This window comes from Mauremys mutica, chromosome 7 (assembly GCF_020497125.1).
Source record: "Mauremys mutica isolate MM-2020 ecotype Southern chromosome 7, ASM2049712v1, whole genome shotgun sequence".
Taxonomy (NCBI): domain Eukaryota; kingdom Metazoa; phylum Chordata; order Testudines; family Geoemydidae; genus Mauremys; species Mauremys mutica.
This window is the reverse complement of record NC_059078.1, coordinates 117,415,036-117,436,765: the sequence shown is the minus strand read 5'-3', so window position 1 is coordinate 117,436,765 and position 21,730 is coordinate 117,415,036. Positions and strand designations below refer to the sequence as shown.

At 41.3% G+C, this 21,730-nt stretch overlaps 1 protein-coding gene across 15 annotated transcripts in view; it reads right to left on the bottom strand.

Moving 5' to 3' along the window:
* Positions 1-21,730, bottom strand: part of ABLIM1 (actin binding LIM protein 1) — a 206,504-nt gene that overhangs the window by 36,463 nt on the left and 148,311 nt on the right. For 13 of the 15 annotated variants that reach the window (XM_045022891.1, XM_045022892.1, XM_045022899.1 and 10 more), the window contains 4 exons: positions 16,737-16,814; positions 13,269-13,424; positions 6,332-6,367; positions 5,093-5,222 (listed from right to left, as the gene is read on the bottom strand). In XM_045022891.1, the coding sequence (XP_044878826.1) occupies positions 5,093-5,222; positions 6,332-6,367; positions 13,269-13,424; positions 16,737-16,814 (400 nt within the window). The remainder of the gene's footprint in view (positions 1-5,092; positions 5,223-6,331; positions 6,368-13,268; positions 13,425-16,736; positions 16,815-21,730) is intronic. The other 2 variants (XM_045022900.1, XM_045022904.1) reach the window with 1 other exon arrangement.

Below are 21,730 nucleotides of genomic sequence, written 5' to 3'. Positions count from 1 at the left end.
AATAAAAGACATTCTCTCACCCACCTTGTCTCTGTAATATCCTGGGACCAATGTGGCTATGACAACAGCCCTTACAGATTGGTAGGTAGGACAGAGAGTCTGACCAAGTGCATGGGAATTCACTTTACATCTCACCTTTGAATTTGGCCAAGTGTATCTATCATTTCAAAGTATCCCCGGACAGGATTGCAATGCCCATTTGGGGGTGTCTGAGGGTTACTTTGTCCCCAAATTATATCTGAATGTGAAGCATAGTGGTCAAATGCAGCTATTCTCCACCATCTTCCCTGAAAAGTAAACACCTGGGATAGACAAGACACCTTATGTGGCTACATATTCATGGCGTTCTCACTAGACCCTATGAAGCCAATGCCAGCTCCCTTGTGCTCTGTTACACAGATCTGTAAGAAAGGTACTTGAACACAGAGGAATGACAATGGGAAGGCAGAGTACAGAATCTAATATGGATACCCAGCCCTATCCCATCACTGGCTAACAAACTCAGCATGTACCATATGATGCACTATAACCCAACACATTTTGAATGTCAAAGAAATGCAAAGGAAAAAAAACACACCGTGCAAACTATATAATTTCTCTTTATAACACTATGTACACACGTACAATCGTACAGTACATAGCATATAGAGAGATTGCACATGTGCCCCCAGATTCTATTTAATGAAGAAATGTCCATCATCATGAGCCTTTCACAGCCTCAGCCAATGAGTGCTGCGAGTTAGGGATCAAAAGGGATAATTTGCATCGTTCATTTAACCCCTATTATGAATCCTTGCTTGTCTGATGCTTGGATTTCATTATTTTAGCACTTTATGTGCCCAATTAGATGCCAACCAATTGGAACACGGCTTGCAAAGGTAAAGCGTTATATCTTTGTTAGCCTCTTAGGTAAAATAACCTACATATGCAGATTATTGTAGGTTAATCATGTGCAGTACAGTACATCAGGCCTACTTCTACCTTCGCTTATGCTGGCTTTGCAGCAATGTAACTCCATTGACTTCAGTGTATTTACACTGGTGGGACAGGAGAATCAGGCCCATTGCAAAGTAGAATTCAGTACCTTGAGCTTTGTAAAAATTTTGTACCCTTTTCCCCAGGATCTAAGTACCGAGGTTGGGTTCAACCCTTGGAGCTTTCTGTAGGATCTGTGGCTGATGTAAATCAATACAACTCCCTTGCTGATCTATGCTGATTTATACCGGCTAAGAACCTAGTCCAATGAATCTTACTTAAGCCAAAGTTTTGTATACAAAATCTCCTGGTACAATGGTGGAATCTTCTATTTTTTGCTACCCATTTATTTTATAGGAAACATGTCCTTTTCCTATAGTCCCATTTGGTAATTTGGATTGACAGCTGAGCCACAGATTTAACCCCCAAGACTCTTATTTTTCAGATGACTGAAAACAATTGGGAAGGAATATGAAGAGTTTTCCTGTGTTATCTGTTGAAAAAGCTTTCCTCTTAACAGTAATGGAAAAGGAATAGAAGTGCCATTGGAAGGAGCGTGAGCATTAATCTAGATTTACAGCAAAAATGTTGAAATTGCAAAGTTTATGGATCAACTGCATGCTGAAATGAGCAGTGCATCTATTTTTAAGGGTCCCCATCTTTTAAGTACGAAGTGAGATTTCTTACTGTGACACAATTAAAAGAATTGGAAGGAACGGGTTGGAAGAGCATATTAATAAAAAAAATCGACAAAAATGCAAGGATCAAAATCAGTAACATTGACCTGAGTGTTTGAGGGAAATAGAAGGTTGAGCTCTATTAGCATTACTTGAAAGACCATGGCAACAATCTGTTTAAAACTCTTTTACTGGTAACACCAATGCTGTCTGCATTGGTCAATAGAACAGGAATATAAAATATGCTCAGCTCGTGCTACTGCCTCTTCCCTGAGCTCTCACAGCGAATGTAAATTGTGACCTCCTCACCCAACCGATACTGCCCATTTCACCAGCACATTGGGGAAATGAGAGCACCAGCTGGCCTCTGCTCCAGTAAAAATGAAAATAAAATACAACTTTCAGAGAAGGCAAGAAGCAGAAATAGAGGTTACTATTTGGAATGAGCTCACTGAAGGGGCAGACAGGAAAGAAGACAAATTTTAATAACATTTGGTCAGACAATAATCAATGCCATCATAATTAACAGTGATGAGTTCTTGTTGCCGTTGATCTTTACATGATGTAAAAGCTTTTTATTCAGTATTCTCAACTGGCTTGACCTCATCCAGGCAATATTAGCGGGAGGTTTTTAACTTAAATCTTTATATTTTAAGGATCCAGAATTAATAAGAATTAAATTGGACATGAGAGGTCCTATATGGATTATAGACTGCTATGGAAATAAGCAAAATTCAGTGCATCTCTTTTTTAAGTGATTGGTGATAATGTTTTCCTGTATATTTATTATATGCAATATACATTCTGACTCTTTAACTAGGGCCCTTAGAAATGACATATTTCCTCAGAGAGAAGATGCTATGTCAGTCTAACACAGTTGTAGGTGTAATGACACATTCTGAGGCATGCTGAGAGCTACACAGCCAATGGTCACCTTATGGAGATACATCTTATTAGCTTTGTCCGAATGCTAATAAATCTCCATTCTGTAGGGCGCTAGCTGGAAAGGCCTGGCTCCTTACCTTTGACATGGGGAATGAAGTGGTGTCGGAATGGGGAGTTAGGGCGGGAGTCATTGTGGGTGGAGCTGAGACTGCTAGTGCGCAGGTATGACAACCGTTGCACACCAGTAGACAGCAGCTCTGCAGCAGCAAGGAATCGTGGGGCAAGACCAAATGAAAACAAAGAAAAAAGAAAAAATAAGAGGCAGGGAAAGAGGCTTCAAAGGAAAAACCACTGAATAATTAGGAGTCTGAAAAGTAGGAAGACAAAAGGTTAAAGTAATACCAGGGTTCAAAAATATTTATGCAAAGTTGCAGGAAGTATTTGAATACAGGCTCAGATTTATTGCACCTCCCATTTAGTATAACATTCTCTGGCATATAGAGCTACTGATTTACCAGAAATTAGCCTGCTATCCTCATGCAAACATCACAAACTCTGAATCCAAATTAATTTAGAAAGCAGCTGTTTTGATAAGTGCTTAACCAAACAATAGCAGGCCAGAGGCATGCAAAATGTTTCCTATTGTTTTAAGAAATTCCAAAGAGCAGCTGAGGTAGGGGGAAAAAAAGGCTGCAAACTTTTGCAAAACGTGTAAAGCGCGAATTGCTTAAAGAAATGTAATGCGCTAACAGGGACTACTCCAAAGTGGTTCACTTCTTTCTCAAGGGTTGCCTTGGAGCCAGACAAAGCAAGAAGTTATGTAAGGGAACTCAGCTTAATCATGCAAAAAGTATCTGTGTTCTTTCCAACAATAAGGTGATGAGATAGGTACTGCTTTAACTGATCAACTCCAGTAATGCTGGGAGAGAATTATAGAGCATTACAAATGATTAGTTCAAAGCATGTTAAAAGATAAAAAATAAGAATGCTACAGGAAAATGGTATTATGTATAGAACAGAAAGAAGTGAGTAATACAAATTTCTTGGGAAATGAGCCAAAAGATGTGATATTTAAGTAGCTATGACCTGAAACAAAACCCCCCAAAATACTCTGTGCTCCACAAACTTAGGCAGATTTCAGTGGCTTTGTGGCTTGAGCTCATATCTACATTGAAGAAAAGTTGGGGAACATATAAACAGAGAGACTGTTCCAAAGGAAAGTACTTTACATAAACATATGGCTTTTTTTTTAAACTGAAATAGTGAAACTCAGTGTCACAGTAAACTTTGGAATAAAGCCCAGATTTGTCCAAATCTGTGACATAAACAAAACGTGAAAAGCCTTAAGAGATCTGATAGCACTAAACAGAAGTTTGCAGCTTTTTCATACTTTGTCAGCCTCCTTTGGTTTTAACTACAATGCACATCTTAAAACATCATCATGTTGTCAGCATCTTGTAACATACAGTATTCACTTTCTGTCCCACATCATGAAATTAGGTCCTTAAAATGAAGTATTTTTTTATATAGGTAACTAGCTGTTTTTAGCCCTCCACCACTAGAAGACAATTAAGTCACTCAAACTCCACACTGATCATTCTTTCATAGATCCCTACTTTTAAAAATACAGCTACTACTGCATATGGCCTTTTGGTTTCCCAACCATTCTGGTGCTGGGTAATCAGTGATGGGAATATGGCTGTCTGAGTGTATTGCTTAATCTAAAACTTCATTACAAAGATTTTATTTTATCAATATAATATGAAAACTCAACATATCTGAAGGATTATATTAAGAAATAACCTTCAGAGCCATATTTCAACAAAATGAGTGCCTAACGTGTATATATAAAAATGCAAACATATGCATACATTTCATACGTATAATGAATAATTATGAATGCACTGGGAACCTGAAGTAGTGTGTATATTTGTCTATTTTTTACATGCAACTGTATTACTTCTGAGTGAATAAGTTAGATTCCATATTATTTAAATGTAGCCTTTGGCAACTGACTAGGCTTTTAATTAAGAAATTCTACTTGGCAAATATGGGCCTAAATTTTCAGAAGTGACTAGTGATTTTGGGTGTCTGAATTTTTGGGTGCCCACCTTGAGACACCTTAAAGGAGCCTCATTTTTAGAGGGCAGATGCTCAGCACTTTCTGAAAAGCAGGAGTCTAAGATGTTAGGTACCCAAAAATCACTAGTCACTTTAGAAATTTAGGCCATGATTTTTATTTTCAAGATGTATTGTTTTCCTTCAGACACCAGGCAGCCATCCTAAATTCCATGCAGCAAAAAATGGTTTACGTTCAAATACATAAAAATATTCCTAATTCTACTTTGTTATAAAACAGGTGAGTAATTTACAATGCATTCATGAGATACACTAATTTGTCAAAGAATGAGAAGAATAAATAGGAATGAGAGTTTTAAAATTTGCCACTAGTTTTTCAGTGCTAGACAATTAATAGTTTCTTCTCTATTTCATTGAGTGACATAATAAGAAATACAATGCTTCAAGTTGTAAATTGCTGATGCAGTTGCTCTTACCAGGTCTGTGGAAATGCTGAGGGGAGCGTGACATTGTGGGAGTGTAGCTGTGTCGACTATACACTGGAGAACTAATAGAGCCCTGACTGGTTGACCTGTGAATCATGCGATCCCGAACATCCTGATAACCCTGAAGAATAAGAAGCATTGGAAGAATTAATAAATAATAATAATTAAAAAAATGCTTTAAGTGCACTCCAGACAATTTTACAACAATACTTGGCTTTCAATGGCCTCAAGATGTCAATGGAACCTGCTAATAGAATAACATCCTTTCATCTTAATGTCTGTTTCACTATCATACAGTCAAAAGTTCTCTCCTAGAATCCATCACTGTAGAGACTAACAGCTAAGTTCTAGAGTCCTTTAATTCCATCTGACCTGCAGGCTGAATTCTGATAAGTAACACTTATGCCTCAATTTTCATAAGTGAATAGTGATTTGGGATGTTTCATCCTGAGATTCCTTAAGAAGGCCTGGTTTTTAGGGCTCAGCCACCACCCTCTATAAATCAGGCCCTTTTAAATGTTTCATTAGTGGCCATCCAAGATCATGGTCACTTTTGTAGATCTTGGAACAAAAAAAGCAATCAATCCCCCTGCAACATACCTTTCCTGTGGGAGAGGTGTAACTGGAAAACTCCAAGACCATAAGCATGTTCATAAAATTATTATAGAACTGGAAGCATGTAGAGGTAAGTGTACATTTTACTTAAAACAAAACCAGTGACAATGTATATATAGTGGTAGCAACTAAAATCTTGACAAATGCCTTAACCTGTGTTTAGTATCACTATAATGTTCAGGGTACCCTCTAGAGGAATGCCACAGTAATGTTTTCTCACTAAGATTTTCATGGGGAGCAGTGTATAGTATTCAGATGCTTAGGGACAGATCTTCAGCTGCTATAAACCAGCACAGCTCCTGATTTGGCCCTGATCTATGCGCCACAACAAAAAAAAAATTCATGAAAGTGACCTTTGCTGTATAGACTTTGATAAATGCCTTTGCTTTGCAGACATCAAATCCTGCAGTGGCTTCATTCTCCATAGCAATCGGACAGCTAGCACTAAATGTCCTCTCTTTTGATTTTCCTGCACTTTCAATAATCCAAAAAGCTGTGCTATGTAAATAGCAAATAGAACTGGGCTATCAATACAGCAATCAATAACTGCACTTCCTGGCAGCAATAATTCTAGCAACTGTGACATATTGCCCCAGAGGGCTCCATCAGACTTACTTCTGCAGACGGGGTGGGAGACAGTGTCCTTGGAGACTGCAAGACATGAAAGAGAGAATGTTACAGAAACAAGCTTGCTCCTGCTTTGCCAGCAAATGCTGATCTAAACACAGCAAGGTGTGTTTAGACCCCAACAGCATAGGAGTAACTGGGGCCATTTTAGCCCTGAAGTTGGATTTTCTCCATGCTGCCCATGCCTGGGCTCTGAAGCAGCCTAAGTTTCTGGCCACCAAAAAGCAAGTATGATTAATTCAGTCAAATACCCTGCAATGTTGTCTTTCAACCATCTAACAATGGTGGTAATTATAAGGTAGCTGTAAGATAAAAAAAATCAAAAGGTGTTATTAATGTAATAACTATGGTTGTTATGCACAAAAGCTTTCAAGTGGAAATCAAAAGTAAATTCATCTTAAACTAAGGGCTTTGTGGGGCACCAGAAATACAGGACAACCAGAGGTGTTGGAACTAAGGGTGCTGGGGGTGCAGAAGTACCCCCGGCTTGAAGTGGTTTCCATCATATAGGTTTACAGTTTTGTTCAGTGGCTTTCAGCACACCCACTATAAAAATGGTTCCAACGCCACTGAGGACAACTTCCCATTTTCTGTGTCAGGCACATTCGCCCCCCCCCCCAACCTTCTGGCCAAGGTCAACCTGTCCCCAAAGCTTTGTCAACAGTGTTTCCTTAATGTGCTTGCTCTTTAAATCAGCCACATGCTCTTCCACACTTATGCATGAAATATAGCAGATTGGGATTACATATACGTGAAGGAAATGGACAGAAAAAATACTACTACATTGCTCTCTGTTAGCACCTTTCATCTCAACACCCCTGCAAGGCTGGGGAAGTGCTATCAATCTTAGTATACAGATGTGGAAACTGAGGCACAAGGGGGGGTGTTTTTGTTTTGTTTAAGTGAGGCCCAAGGTTATACAGAAAGTTGGTTGTACAGCTGGGAATAAAAGTCACATCTGATTCCCAGTCATGTGCCTTTCATCACTAGACAATCCTCCTTCCCTAAAGATTAGAATTTAAAATGTTTCTCGTATGTACTAAACATTAGTATTATTTATTTAACTGCCATAGTAAACTCAGGCACAGCTGGTGCTTTTAAATTATACCACAGTTATTGCAAAACTATACAGTTAATAAGATTGTGTCAGCAATAAAACTGCTGGTTCTGGCCTATCTGTCATAACAACACACCATGGTAACGGTATGAAATGTATGAAGAATCGCTGGTAATAAGTGTGGATGTTAGTCCCTCAGACACACACACACACCCCAGCTGACCAGTCAATGCGGATACAAAGTGCAATACAGCTATCTCCTACACATTCCCTGCTCTAATACTGTAAGCTCCAGAGGGGCTTACAGTGTCACTATGAATGCAAAGTATGTAGATACACGCGTGACTTGTTTTGGCTTGAGTGCATGACATTTCATTATGGGCAATTTATCACATGGCTTTATATGACCACTTGTCTGGCTTTCTACCACACTGAAGTTTTTAAACTATTCAGTTTCAAATATACCGAGAGGCATATTTAGAAGCAAAAAGGGAAAAGTTCAGGGAAGTAAACTGGTGCAAATGGAAAGTGATGATTTCAAAACTAAGCCGATTCAAAAAAAGCAGTTGGGATCAAACGTGTCTCCACTGAAATCAATGGCAGAATTCCCATTGACTTCAATAACCCCAGGATTTCACCTACAGTTCCTTAAAAACCAATAGGGATACTCAGATGCTTAAAGTTACACAAGACCTTAAGTGTTTTGCTGGATCACCACATAACAGTTTTACCACATTTACATGGGTCATTTTACTGGCAGGGTAATAGTAGTTTTAGTATTTCTGGAGTTAAGCCTGTAGTCCTGATATCAGCAAAACTCTCATTGACTTCAGTAAGAATTTTCCCTGCTTTAGAATTGTTAGGTTGGTCTCTCTCTCTAGTAAAGCAGTAGACAGGTTCAAGAAAAAGCCGTTGCAGATTACAACAGCAGTGATATAAGCAGCAGTAGTTGGTCAGGGTCCTTCAGTGCTATAGTCTCTTGAAAGAAAGGGAATACTGATGAAAAGCAACTTCTCACAATAATTAATGCACCAAAAGTCAAGAGACCCAACTCCCACCGATCAGGGCACTACGGTGGGAGAGAAATTGCAGACTTGTGGATTTTGTATAGTTTGAACATTTGGAACATCTTCAAAGGTCAGCCCAGTTGTATATTTATGACCAAACAACAAACCTTTCTAATGCCACTATACATTATTACAAAATGATTTCTTCCTACTTGCGTATCTATTATGTTAACAAGTTAATACCCCAGTACTTCACATCCGGAGCTCAGTTTCTCTTCCCAACTAATTCCTGTAGCCACTATAACTAAACTACTAGCTGGTTGGCCTCCACTAGATGGCGCTATGCGAAAACTTTTCTCATTACAGACTTTTAAAGACACAGTACAGGGATTTATCAAGGAATGAACTGAATAGATTAGTTTCAGAGTAGCACCCATGTTAGTCTGTATCCGCAAAAAAAACCAAAAAAAACCAGGAGTACTTGTGGCACCTTAAAGACTAACAAATTTATTTTAGCATGAGCTTTCGTGAGCTAAAGCTCACTTCTTCGGATGCATAGAATGGAACACACAGACAGGAGATATTTATACAGACAGAGAACATGAAAAGGTGGAAGTATGCCTCTGCCTGTTGGTATGCATACTTCCACCTTTTCATGTTCTCTGTCTGTATAAATATCTCCTGTCTGTGTGTTCCATTCTATGCATCCGAAGAAGTGAGCTTTAGCTCACGAAAGCTCATGCTAAAATAAATTTGTTAGTCTTTAAGGTGCCACAAGTACTCCTGTTTTTTTTTTGTGAATAGATTAGTGTATGTCTACACTACCCATCGGGGATTGATGTATCGCGTCTTGTCTAGATGCGATACGTTGATCCCCGAATGCACTCTCCGTCGACTCTGGAACTCCACCAGGGTGAGAGGTGGAAGCGGAGTCGATGGGGGAGCAGCAGCCATCGATCCCGTGCTGCGAGGACGCAAAGTAAGTCAATCTAAGTTGATCTAAGATACGTCGACTTCAGCTACGCTATTCTTGTAGCTGAAGTTGAGTATCTTAGATCGATTCCTCCCCCACCCCCCAGTGTAGACCAGGCCTTAGAGAGAGACTATTTGAAAAATGATTAAAAGGAAGAAAGTCTAATGCTACCCTATATTGTGCCTGGAACCACAGATAAGAGGAAAACATGGGGCAGAGCAGCTGCCCAAGGGACAACTGAAGCAGCTTTTCATCTGCTCTGCTGCTGTAGAGCATTTTTGCTTGATAAATAGGTCCCAAAATTCAGAGTAGTCAGCACCCAGTCAGCTCCAGAGGCTGGTGCAGGGGGAAGGCAGAGTCAACGATTTGTACCCCCCAGGGTTAGGGCTGCTAGCAAATTTGTGCTTGGATCTTGTGCAAGAGAAAAAGTCCCATGTGCTCTGTCCTCCTTGCTCCACCTTCTCAAAGATGACTCACAGCTTGGCCCTATTATTGTTGATGGGGTTTCTGTACAACTTAGGAGAGAAGAATTCAGTCTGATAAAGTTTCATTACAAAGGAGTATGAGGGATGGATGGAAAATACCTCAGAGTTTCTCTCCGCTCTCCTGTCTGGATGCACAGGACTATAATTGGAGCTGTGTGCATAGTGAGGGGAGAGTGGACCCCCCAGAGCTTGTAAGAGGTAATGGCACTGAACTCTGTTACATAAAAGAAACGGAAGTGAATAATATTATATGGTGAAACATTCATGGGTAAGTTCCCAGTAGGGGATATTGGTTGCAGCACTCAGCAAAACTCTGGTCCCTTAAACCGACACTGCTGTAACCCCCACTGAACTTTTGCATAAGATGACCCCTCTTGTCTGAGGGGATTGTAGCAAATTTTATTTTGAATTTAATTGTATCAAATGGACGTTGAAAAAAATACTGCCCTTCCCATGAATTGTGACAAAACCAAATAAAAGCCCAATGGAAGGTTAATGATAGTCTATCATATTTCATTTTTATAATGTCAGGTTAAAAGTCACATGCAACAAACTACAGAGAGGGATGTAGCTAATCAGGAGTGTGCCCAGGGAACTGATTTATCCCCCATGTTATATATTAGGATGGACCGCTGCTTAGCTGGACAGCCCTTGTCAATGAACAGCCCAAATATGTACATCCCAATGCCAAGAAAATGAATACATTCCCCAGCAACCATGGCAACCACTCGTTTCACAATGGCGCCATGCGTAGACCTTGTGTTGGCAAGGCCTTAGACAGTGCATGGCAAATGAAGTTACTGTGAAATGTGATGCCACATATCTTGGAAGCATAATGTTTGCCAAACCTTCAATTAAGGGCACATCACCGATGTACCAATGGAAATCACTTCTTTCTTAGGACCAAATGCTGTGTTCCTTAATTGAGCACGATTCTAAATGAAGTCAGTGGGAGGTGTACTCAATATAAGTACCAAAGTCTTTAGCCCTGAGTGAGTAAAGGCCAATACGCTAGACTAGTGGGCTGGTTTACAGCGAAATTTTAACTAAGTTTGTTAATTGAAAAAAATTTTAGACTATAAATCAATCTTTGTTCACACATTCACATAACATTTACTGATGACTAAAATGCTATGGAAACACTCCACAAAGAGGGATATGGTTGACTGGAAATATGTATCATTAGTTTACATACAGAGTGTAAACTTTTTTTCATACAGAGCGCAAACTTTTTTTCATACAGAGCGCAATCCCTCTCCATGTCTGTATGTATCTTCTATCTTAACAACAGTGATTTATTTAACACTACTACCTACAAGCCCCAGCCAAGATTGGGATCTTATGGTGTTTGACACTGTATTAACACATGGCAACAGACGGCTCCTACACTGAAGAGCTTACAATCTAAAGAGAGAAGACCGAGAAGGGCTGGGAGGAGAAACAGAGGCATAAAGAGTGAAGCGATTTGCCCAAGGTCACACAGAAGTCAGTGGCAGAACCCAGGTCTCCTGACTCCCAGGCCAGTACCCTAGCCACTAGCCAATGCTGCCTCCCTATTTCTGTATTCTTTCTACTACTTTTCTTTTTAAAAAACGTAAGTGAATTTATTGCTATTGAAAAGCATTGGATTGAAGAGACTTTCTGAAGCCTCTTATTTATCCACAACAGGTACCATGTGGGCAGCTGCAGACAAGCTTCCGCCATGCTGCTTTGTCAAAGAGCATCAAAAGTGACCGGATGTCACCACCTCCAAGGGGAGAGGGTTCTTCATTTCCCCTAGTCCATTTGGGTCTCTCTTCTGTGACCATCAGGGGACAAACTGGTGTTGATTCTGATAGTGGTTTTTGCAAGGAGGGCTCTTGTCTACTGGGATCTGGGGTTAGAAACCACCATTCATTTCACCGACACCTCTAATTAGACATCACTTAGATTCACCACCAACCTGGACTAGAAGTGCAGTCCTTCTCCTGCACTCTCAACCATTGTTGTAGTTTAACGGTACACACATATAAAGAGAACAACCCCTGTGAACTATGTAAACAGCAAATACAATGGTGAGAAAACTAGGGTCCTTAGTGATAATGGTCAGCATGATCCAGCTCTCCCATTCACTGGCAGGCAGACTATTTGTTGATGGGGGAGATTTTCAAAGACACGAAGTTGGGTGCCTAAATGCCACGAGTGCCTCAGAAAATGTCTCCCCCACGTGAATAATTTATGCCATCTTTCCACCCCATCCCCTTTTACACACCCATAAGACAAATAAAGTTCAGTTCAGGCTCATTTCCTCTGTATTGTTAGAGAAGGAAGAAGCAGATGCTCTGCCAAGGGTTGGCACTGCTGAGAGAGGCGGTAGGATGTATGCCGAGCATATACACAATTTGTTTGGATGTGAAAGGCTGGTTCCTCCTAAGGCTCTGAGACCGTCAGAAACAACGGGCCAATTGCTGCACTCAAAGACACTCACTGGGATCATAGGGATTGCCAGGGTGGAACTGAGGAGATTTGGACCCACTATCTGTTTCGATCTTCATTTCTGAAAGTGCCTTTTACTCCCTCAGAAGGCATGAAATGACCAATCTACTTCGAATCAAACGTACTGAGATTTGGGAAGGCAATACCACCCATGTGCAATTATGAGCAGGGAAGATCACCTGGAGAAACCGAAAGAAATCTGCATCCTTTCAAGCACAACTTTCAGAAGAGAGACCAGATGCTCTTTTTGATGCAGGATGTAAGGCTTGCTATCAAATGGCAGATATATAGCAATTAAAGCAGAAAACAACTGCTTCGATAGAGCAAGCCAATGCACCTTCCTGGATATAACTATGTGAATGATTAGCACCTCATCTGGATCTATCCCACATCTGGAAAAATGCTTTGGGCTTCTTTCCCCCATGAGATGTGTTTGTCAAAATCCCAGTGCTGTTAACCCTTTCATTGCCACACTGCTATGATATTTGTTTGGCACCCTGGTGATCCACTGGGAACATCAGCGCGTTAAAGTGATATACTTGGTACATGACACAGCACCGGAGTTGTGTTTGCCTCATGCACTGAGCTTGTAAGCAGCCAAATAGTTAGTGTGTGTTACGAATATATATGAAGGAAGACCCACACCCCGCCACCCCTTAGTTAGATGCTGGTGTTAACTGAAGGCAAGATATATAGAGAAGCCATACATTTATTTCTGCAGCTGGCCACACGATGAGATGCAAGGTATGAGTCAACATCACAATCCCTTCCTTTAAACATGGACCTGATAGATGCAAGCACTTGGACTGAACAGCAGCAACAACAGCATTAAATAGTGTCAGTTACAAACAGTTTCAAAAGAGGACAGAAGCGTAGCTGACTTTGAATGATAGCGTATAATAGAATGGGTCGCTCATGAATTCATTACCTCTCCAAGACTCTGTCTCTCCTGTCTCTCCTCGTAGGCGGAAGTGTAGAATGGCTCATAAGTAATTAGGTCTGGACGTTCAATGTCATAAATGGCCTTGACTTTGGGAATAGCTGCTAAATCCTTGTAATCAAGGATTTCATTGTCTACTTTTGCCTGAAGGTCAAAGACAGAAGATGAATTAACACACACAAATGCACTAGTAATTTCTATTTTATACAATTCATGCATTTGGGGAATTTGCCTTCACAATGCACTTAAAGAAAACCCTTCTTGCCACTCCATTAACATATGAAGTGACTGACTGTTCTTCAGCATCATGCCTCCTTTAATAGCATAGAATGATTTTTTTGAGTTTAGGCAAGAAGCAGAATGGTATAAATAGACTGAACATAGGAGCTCATGGTTCCTAGTCCTCAAGTCAAAATCCCAGCTCTGCAAATGACTCACTGAATGGCCTTGGGCAAGTCACTTCACCTCTCTGCTTTGGCTTTTCCCCACCTGCAAAATGTGGATAAATAATACCGGCTTCCTAGCTCACACAGATGTTGAGAGGATTGCATATGGCACTCTGAAGATGGAAAGCTGCTTCCCACCTTCATTACATTAGAGGAAAGAACATCCTAAAATGAAACGGAAGGCAAACAAGACTCCAGCTTGCAAAACACAGCAACAAAATGGTGTATGGTATCTTCAGAACCATCTATCCCCACATATCCCCACCTATCTACATTTTTATTTGGCACCCATCCCCATAGTATCTGCGAGCCTGGATAAGAGATGGTGATAAGATGTCAAACACTTTGACATCCATTCCACAGTGTGATTTCATGGCTAGTTTGCACCTGGAGGGCCAGCCTTGGAAATAAGCTCCAAAGAGAGCTGCTCACTCCCAGGAAAGTGCTATAAGGAGATACACCAAAAAGACAAAGGAAAGCTGTCATTTGCTTTTAGATTTCTTTGCTTAAAAGGAGAGTGTTGAGATTTAAAAAAAAAACCAAAACATTGCCAGTTCTTACCTGCATTATGGAAAGACCTTGAATTATTGAAACTGAGTGAGATTTAAACATCTAGTTTCCTCTTATGCTGTGTTTACACCTTTTGCATTTCACTAAGTTGAACAGTAAAATTAGGTTGGTCAGTTTCTACTCCGATTCATTTCCACCAATGCTAAAGACTGACACACACATTTTCAGAGCTGTATAGCATGTAGCCATCCATCTCTCATTATAATCCATTTAGCATGGTGGTTCCCATGCAATCCCTTGAGTTAGCGCTCACAAAATGCTGCATTTTAAAATTATGTTGTTTTAAAAAAAATACTTTAAATGGTTAAACAATGGTGTTTCCAGAAATTACCTGAAACTTGTTTGACTAACAAAAATGACCTAAGCACTTTTAGCTCTTAAATACACACACCCCCAACCCTGCCCCCCCCTACACGTGCGCACTAATGAGTTGAGAATGTGTCAGGACATTGTTAACGCAGTGCAAGGTAAAAGAGACATTTTGATACCAATGTACAGCAGTAACAGTGACTGGGCCTACGCCTGCAGATAACAAGGAGTGAGTTTCATAAGCTTGGCCTAAGGCTATGAAGCTGCACACGTCAGCATGCTGACAACACTCCAGATTTTGCTCTATGGTTTCAAACCAGCACTGTGTAACTGGTCTAATTTTCTACCTGCTCCTTCTGCAGTAAAGTGCATGGCAAAACTAGCGCTGCCTTGACTGGATACTGGATTGGACCCCTTGGTCAATTTTTCCAAATACCCCGCACGCCACCAGTAGATCTGTGCCCTGCATGTCTTAAAACACAGCATGCACCCGGTTATTCCCCTAGATATCCCTTTGACACACATCCCTGCTTCTTAGGCCTGGAATATGAATAGCACAGATTAAGAAGATAGTCACTTTTGGATGTAGGGACTTCTCTAGCCAGAAAAAAGGAAAGAGCCATCTGCTGCACTCCGATACCCGGGTAAGTTCCAATTAAGGATGATAAATAAAAACAGAGAAGGACTAACATTCCTTTACAAATATTGGGAGATTCCTAGTTTGGTGATGATTTAATAGAGCTTTTCCATCTCTAATTTCTGGGATCCTATGGGAGCCGCATGGGAACAAAAAGGATCCACTGGGAAATCTATGTATCCAGCAAGATCATCTAAATTCCTGAAGAAAAGGGAAGGGGTTACAGGGCACTGGTACTAATCTGTGAATATAAACCCCATCAAAATAGAGTAGCACAGGAAAAATTCTAGAGGGTGGCCCCACATTTAGCACTGTAAAGGTGGTAACAGCTAGATGCGCAACACTTCTGTTTTTTGACAAGAATTTTTTCCCCCACAGGACCAAATCTCTGTTCTATATGTTTTATTGAGGATAGCAGAACCTCCATAAGTTCCAGGATTTAGGACAATATGCCCCCAGGGGCTGCATGCTGAGAAGTACAGTAACTTCCTACATAACCAAACTCCAGTGTGGACACAGTTATACCAGAAAAACGCTGCCTGATACCAGGATGGCTGATTTCACTTCCTAACTGGAATAAGCTATACTGGTAGAAGCACTTTTCTACTGGTGTAACTGCACCCACACTGGGGAGCAGGAGTTCCTGCTTTAACTAAACTGGTATAACAAAAGTGGTAAATCTTTCTAGTGTAGACAAGCCCAAGATACAGGAAATGTCAGAGAAATGCCAAACTACAGGAAAGCAAGTTACTCTGCAACACTGTGAAATCCGAGCTGCTCTCCGCTGCACTGAATGACTCTCGACAGAAGTCCACAGCCTTTTGTGGCTAACTGTGAGCCTATCAGGGGATGTGTAAGCAATCAGGGGCTAGCTATATAACCCATGAGAAGGGGTGGGGCTCATCTTATTTCTATAGGCCGTGGCCCTTTCTTCCAAATTGTCTTGTCCTAGCAGAACAGGCCCCTCTCCTCTGGGACAAAGATGAATTTCCATTATGTGTGAATGGAACTGACCCTGCTTGGGCTGCCAGCGAGCTTTGAACCTGAGACCTCAGCACTTAAAGAACTTGGACTAAAGAAGTTTTCTTAGGTGGAAGCAGAGTACATCTATAAACTTCTTATGTAGGCCAGCCACCAGAGGGAAGACAGATTCTCCTAGCCTGGGTTACCTAGCAGCAGAGGGCCCATGACACACTAGAATGGGAATAAGGCTCCGAATTTGTCAGTTTTCACAAAGCCATCTGGTATGCCATTTATTACACCAGCCAGCTGCATCAACTCTGGGTTAACAACTTCGGCACAGTGTAGCTTACAACTTTTCTATGCAAACACTCTGTCTGAGATTCCGCAAAGATGCCTATGGAACTAGTGCATCCAATTCCCATTCATTTTAATGGGAACTGGCCTTCTAAAACCCTTAGAGGCTGGGATTTCCAATACCCTCTATCTCGTCATCGAGAGAGCAATGGCTTACAAAGAGGAAATTATACTTACATAGATAGTGTGGCCTGGTGAGCCAGGAATACTGGAACCTGGTCTGGAATAAATACTTTCAGATGATGTCCTTGTAGGCTGTAAAACAAATGTTCACTTGTAAATGATCTATCCGCAGGTGTACCACTGAATTCAGATTATTAGTAAAAGGCAGAAAGATTCATTTTAAGACAAATGAATCAAAAAGTTGAATAATGTAAATGCAAACTCCAGCATTCCGGGAAATTTCACAACCTTGCAATGCAGGCATGGGTTCTCTTTTTGTGGGGGCAGGTTGTGTATGGGAAGAGGGAGTTTCTTAGTTTTAAGCAGGGGCGGCTCTAGACATTGCGCCGCCCCAAGCAGGGCGGCATGCCGCAGGAGGTGCTCTGCCGTTCGCCGGTCCTGCGGCTCTGGTGGACCTCCCGCAAGTGTGCCTGCGGAGGGTCCGCTGGTCCCGCGGCTCCACCACAGCCGCGCGGGACCAGTGGAACCTCCGCAGGCACGCCTCCGGGAGGTCCACCAGAGCCACCTGCCACCCTCCCGGCGACCCGCAGAGCGCCCCCCGTGGCATGCCGCCCCAAGCACGCACTTGGCGTACTGGGGTCTGGAGCGACCCTTGGTTTTAAGGCACACTGTGGGGGAAAAAAAAAAGATTGACAACAACAACAAAGAAAAAAGAGCATCTCACAGGGACATTGTAGGAGCACTCCAGGATATTCTTGTCACTGTCCCTATTGGAAAGCATTATTTGACAAATGGCAAAACCTCTCTCAGTTCCACTCTGGGGGCGCAAGATTCCAATCCTGCAGTATGCAAGGGGGCTGCACAGCAGCTTACCCACCTGCTATCGCACACTGTATCGGGGCCTTAGTCACTGGAACTACATCAACGTAAATGAGTGCAGAATTGGGCCCAAAACCGGACTGTAGAGGGACAGAAAACTCTCTCCCTAGAAATAGTTCACAATCCACACAACACAATTTAGGTGCAATAGTTGCAGGTAAAAATCAGTCTGAAATTCCACTCTACAATCCCTCTGATCTTTAGTGCCACTGCTTGCAACTTGAATCCTGTGCAGTTACTAACACCAGTACAAAGTGAGTGCAATTATAAACTGAATGGCAGCTCCTGGCACTTTATCAATATCCAAGTGACATTACCTCCATGTAGAGCACTGTGGATAAAGAAATTCATTCAGTATCATCAGGTACCTGAGTTCAAACCTCCATAAATCAGAAACCCATTTACTGAGCCAAAAATCTCCCTGGTCTCCTTTTTGGTGAGTCTGCTCTTAAAAAAAAAGCTACCAGTGCTCTTCAATGTATGATAATTCCTCCTAAGTCTAGGAAGCAGTATGCACAGTGTTAAAGGTGTTAGAGTAAATCGTCCTGAACTAAAAATTAATATACCAGGAGCGTGATCCAAAGCCCAGTGAAGACAATGGAAGTTCTCCCACTGAAGTTAGTGCGTTCTAGATCAGGTCCAAGATTTTGCTGAAGAAATCAAAGCCCACATTGCCTCCTCATGAAAAATCAAAAATCTACAACCATATTCTCAAACCAGATGCAAAGTAAAGGAGCTCCCTAAAGCATGAAGCAACTTGCTGGCCGGTGGGTGATTCTGGCTGAGTGCAGTGGGATATTTTACTCTAATGCCGCTGAACAATTAAACTCTTGATAAACTTGTTCCTGTCATTTGTTGCTTGTGACACAGAACCAAAGGAGCAGTGATTGCCCGCTGGAGAGAAAAACAAAATCGGACAGTGCGGCTCACAGATCTCAGACAGGAAATATCTGCCCAGTGGGGCTCTCTTATCTCTCAGCAGATATTTCCTGAAAGGGGCCTTCAGCTAAGTAGCAGCCACTTCCCCTGGGTCCTTTTAGCTTTTACTTTATTGCGAGCAAACTAATGGGGCACTATTAAAAACCAGGCTGAATAGAATATTCCTCAGCTCACACCTGATTTGAGACATGTTTTAGGAATCCCATCAAAGAAACTCATGCATTTGGGGACACTGGGGGAAATCATGGACTTGGAACCAAGAAAATTAAGGAGTTGGATCAAATGCAGCAGTCTACAATGGAGAGCAGATGAGGACGCTGAGGGATACCCCTCTCTCGCTCTCTCTTCCCCCCACCCCCAGCACATCTGAGCATATTTTTTCAGCTGGGCCTTGGGCCCTCTCAATAGCTACAAAATTCCATATCGCAGGAAGAGAGCACAGAAATTTCTAAGATGCCCCAGCTGCCCTTCTGCTCCTCCCGTAACCAAGAGAAAAATTATTTACATTAGCCAAAAAACCCCAAAACTACAAAAACCACAAAAACAAAACCCCCAAATACCAAGAATTAAATGGGGGAATCAGGCTGATGAGAAACATTTTATTCCCTTTAAAACGCTGACATTTCATACTGCTGCTTGAGTGGAGTCATATGGAGCAAGTTGTTGCAGTTGCCATGGTAAGCGATTGTTATTATTACAAAGCACAAGGAACAAGGTTAAATAGCTGAGGTGCAATTCTGGGCATCTTCCTCATTACTCAACTTCTGGTTTTGGCCAAAGATTTGTCTTCTTGATTTATTTTTTCTAATAAGTACAAACAGGTTGTGAGTTTCAGAGAAACTACAGCCTTTTCTTTTCTTCTCTCTATCCCCATACATTCTTTGGAATGTAACAGACAGACAGAAGTCTGTACATCAAGGAAAAGGGGCTTTCATAATTACTTTAGGGAATCAGAAGTTGCCAGAAAACAGCCACTTAGACCTAGTGCTATTCTCTTGCAATGTTTCTAAGTCTCACCTCCCTATTTGGTCCCTAAAAATACGTTCTGCGATCAGCTAATTCACCTTATATTAATTCACCCATCCTATTGGGCAACTTGCTCCATGGTATTTTTTCCTACCAAGTGTAGGTAGTGCAGCCTGCTTTCCAAGTTTAGGCACCAGTCCTGCAAACACGTACACTTAACTTTAAGCACAGGAGTTACTGCACTGGAGTCAATAGCAGAACTACGTGCCGAAAGTTAATCATGCACATAAACACTGGCAGGATTAGGGACCTAGTCTCCTTTTCCTCAGTTCTCCCTTTCTTCTCCTATCGGATCCAATCATGCTTATTAACTTCCCATCAATTTGGCTGTTCGATCTGGCAAACAGCCATTTTATTGCCATTCCTTATACCCAATATTCCTGGTCTCCTTCTGAGTGCACCAATTTCACCTTCAATCTCCTGCAAAGCTCTGTGAAGACCCTTTCTCATTAGTTACTATTATTTATATTGTGCTACCACCTAGGGACCTCAGTCACAGACAAGGACCCTATTGTACCAGGCGCTGTACAAATACAGAACACAACGGCAATCCTGCCCCAACGAACTTAGTCCAAGTATTTCTGGAAACCCAGTGATCAGCATTGTAGGGTTTTTTTAGTGGTCCCCATCCTATGTCTTGCTTAGCTTTACAACTGTCCTCTTGAGAATCAGATGTTCCCCCATTGTTTTAAGAACCCTCTACATCCCTCTTTAGCCACATTGGCCTCTCTTGCCCTTTTTTCCTGTTTACACAGGATAAATTTCAACCAGTCTCTCCAACTGTTTCCTAAACATTTCGTACTCTGCTATAGGACATTTCCCACCTCCATTCAGAGTGGTGACATTCAGTACTTCTATTAAACTCCCCTTCCTGCTATTTTCAGTGTGCCCTCTTTACCCGCCCCCTTTTTTAAGAGGTAAGAGCCATCTCCACCTCTACATCTCTCTCTTCCCCCCCCCCCCATAACATCTGAGACCTTTTTGCTGGATACAGGAAATCTAAGAATGCACAGTAAGAACAAACAAATTCATGCATATCATCAATGGAGCTAAATGACGGATTCAAATCTCAAGGAAAGCATCTACATCACTTCTTCGTGTTTTCCTCCTCTTCAGCAATCTTTTATTTTTATTTCTTTCTTTTTCCTCTCTTCATGCATTTGTCTTCAGTGCAAAAGGTCATTCATGCTATTTTTATGGCGATTCTGTTGGGGCCATTGTGTATGTCAGTTCTGGATTAGCGTATCTCATACACACATATGCCCCAATTTGTTATTTAATATTAGTTCACACAACTTAGGCTGGCTCATCTTGATTTACCTCAGTTTTCAGACCATCATGCATGGCACATTATTTAAATGGATAAGTTATTTAAAAGAAAAAACAAAAACACTAGGGCCATCCACATCACCCAAACGCCGCAATGTGATGGCTGTGCTTTTCTATGCTACAGATGTTCAGCATCATGCTCTATAGAAAGATATGGGGGCAAGCAAGCCAGATCAGAAGTGATCCCATGAACATCTGGCTGACTGGATGCACTACTATGTTATAAAAGACACTGCCAGTGTTATTTACAGTACCTGCCTTAGTCTTTTGATTGAGTTCATTATGCAAGGCGGTGAGAACAGCTGCAGAAGAAGGGATAATTTTTCATTCTACACACAGTCACTTAACAATAACATTGCTCATACAGTTAAAACAAAAGATCCTTAGCTACAGAGGCTAGTTTAAGTGTGGTAAAGATGTACATATAAAAGCTCATTAGAAATTAGCTTTTTCTGCAATCACTCCTACTTCCTAACAGGATTTTGTTATAGAAGTAACCTATGGTTCCCCTAGTACAACATAGATTACTCTGATCCTTTGTCTCACTGCTTGTAAGGTTTTTCAAAAGAGACAAGTTACTTAGGGCATGGATCCAAAGCCCAATGAAGTCACTGGAAAAACTCAAACTGATGTCAGTGGACTTTGGATCAGGCTCTTATTGCATCATGATTTTTATAAATGGTGGTGTATGTGACCCACCAAGAAACAAAATCCGAAAGCATTCGTTATGCATGTCTGTTATTTTGCCAATTAATCATGGCTTCAAGTTTCTCTTTCCAGGAGCATTCATGTGGAAACTAATTATTTCCTCTCCTAAAAATCTACAATGCATATTCATTGGCTAATTTAGCAGTCATAAAGACCAGCTTTATTAA